We start from the raw sequence: 1,373 nt of genomic DNA on the forward strand, positions 1-1,373 counted from the left end.
ACTCGCTCTCACTCCCCGGCTGTGCCCCGGCCCTTCCAGGAAGCAAGCGAGTGCCACTGTCTCTCTCTCTCTGCCTGCAGATGCCATCAGTGCCACCAACCCTCGGGTCATCGATGACTCCCGAGCCAGGAAGCTCTCGAACGACCTGAAGCGCTGCACCTACTACGAGACTTGCGCCACCTATGGGCTGAATGTGGAGCGGGTCTTCCAAGATGGTACCTGGGGGTTGGCTGGCGGGGGGGGGGGGGGGGAGAAGGGATTGGGGAGGGCAGGCCCCGGCCACGCACGTAGCCAGCAGTGGTGTCGTGGTGAAGTGCAGGCGAACTCTCATCTGGGAGGACCGGGTTTGATTCCCCACTCCTCCTCCACTCGCAGCTGCTGGATGACCTTGGGCAAGCCGTAGTTCTGATAAGAGCTGTCCTTGAAAAAGAGCAGTTTCTGTCAGAGCCCTCTCGGCCCAGCCTACCTCACGGGGTGTCTGCTGTGGGGAGGGGAAGGGGAAGGAGATTGTAAGCCACTCTGAGACTCTGAGTGAAGGGCAGAGTATAAATCCAATCTCCTCTTCTTCTTTCTTTTCGGGGGCATTTACATTTTTAAAGGGGGGTGTTAAATGGCAGTTAATAAAATCAATCTGAATGCTTTCCTTTAGAGGGGGAGGCTCTGGGCTTGCTTCTAGCCCTTCCTTTCGAGGGACAGCTCCTAAGGGGGGGAAACAGCTCAGAGGGAATTTCCACTGCCTCCAGCAGGCGTTCAGATGCCTTCCGGGTTCCCTTCCACGGGGCAAGACAAAGGGCACTCCAGAGGGGTACCTTCAGTACATCTCCAATACCTTTCTTGCCCTGCGGAAGGGAACTCAGAAGGCATTAAAATGCCCTCTGAGCTGTTCCCCCCCCCCAGGTCCCGTGATGCCCCCCCCAGTTCCACAGTGGGAGGGAGAGGGAAGCCGGAAGGCAAACGGCGGCACCCTCCCCCTGGCAGCTGCCACCAGCAGACTGTGGTGTGTGTGTGTGTGCCTCTCCTCAAAAACGAGCGTTCTGGCATGGCCGTTTGTGGGGCGGGGCTTTCAATGAAGGGGGCGGGGCCCTGGAATGCCCCACCGTGGCTTCAGGCCTGTCCCCGACGCACCCAGCCTCCCCCCCCCCCTCTCCTTTGGGGGTTGTGTGTGTGGGAGGGGGGGCTGCTGGCAGGGCTTCACATCAGGAGTGCACCCGGCACTGTCCGTGGGTAGCCGCCCCGGAGACCTGTCCGGCTGCTGCTGCTGCTGCCTGGAGAACACCCAGGGGGGAGCTCTGTGCCCGGAGGGGAGGCCCCCGCCCCGTCCCACCCCCACCGTCGGCAGGAGGGTCTGAGGCCGACGATGGGCTCCTCGGGAG

At 61.6% G+C, this 1,373-nt stretch overlaps 1 protein-coding gene across 2 annotated transcripts in view; it reads left to right on the forward strand.

The window, feature by feature from the left end:
- AGAP3 (ArfGAP with GTPase domain, ankyrin repeat and PH domain 3) overlaps nt 1–1,373 on the forward strand; it is a 104,896-nt gene that overhangs the window by 56,677 nt on the left and 46,846 nt on the right. For both annotated transcript variants that reach the window (XM_015408626.1, XM_015408627.1), the window contains exon 6: nt 81–215. In XM_015408626.1, the coding sequence (XP_015264112.1) occupies nt 81–215 (135 nt within the window). The remainder of the gene's footprint in view (nt 1–80; nt 216–1,373) is intronic.

Source organism: Gekko japonicus, unplaced genomic scaffold (genome assembly GCF_001447785.1).
Source record: "Gekko japonicus isolate JY-2015 unplaced genomic scaffold, Gekko_japonicus_V1.1 scaffold1794, whole genome shotgun sequence".
In the NCBI taxonomy this organism is placed as follows: Eukaryota; Metazoa; Chordata; class Lepidosauria; order Squamata; family Gekkonidae; genus Gekko; species Gekko japonicus.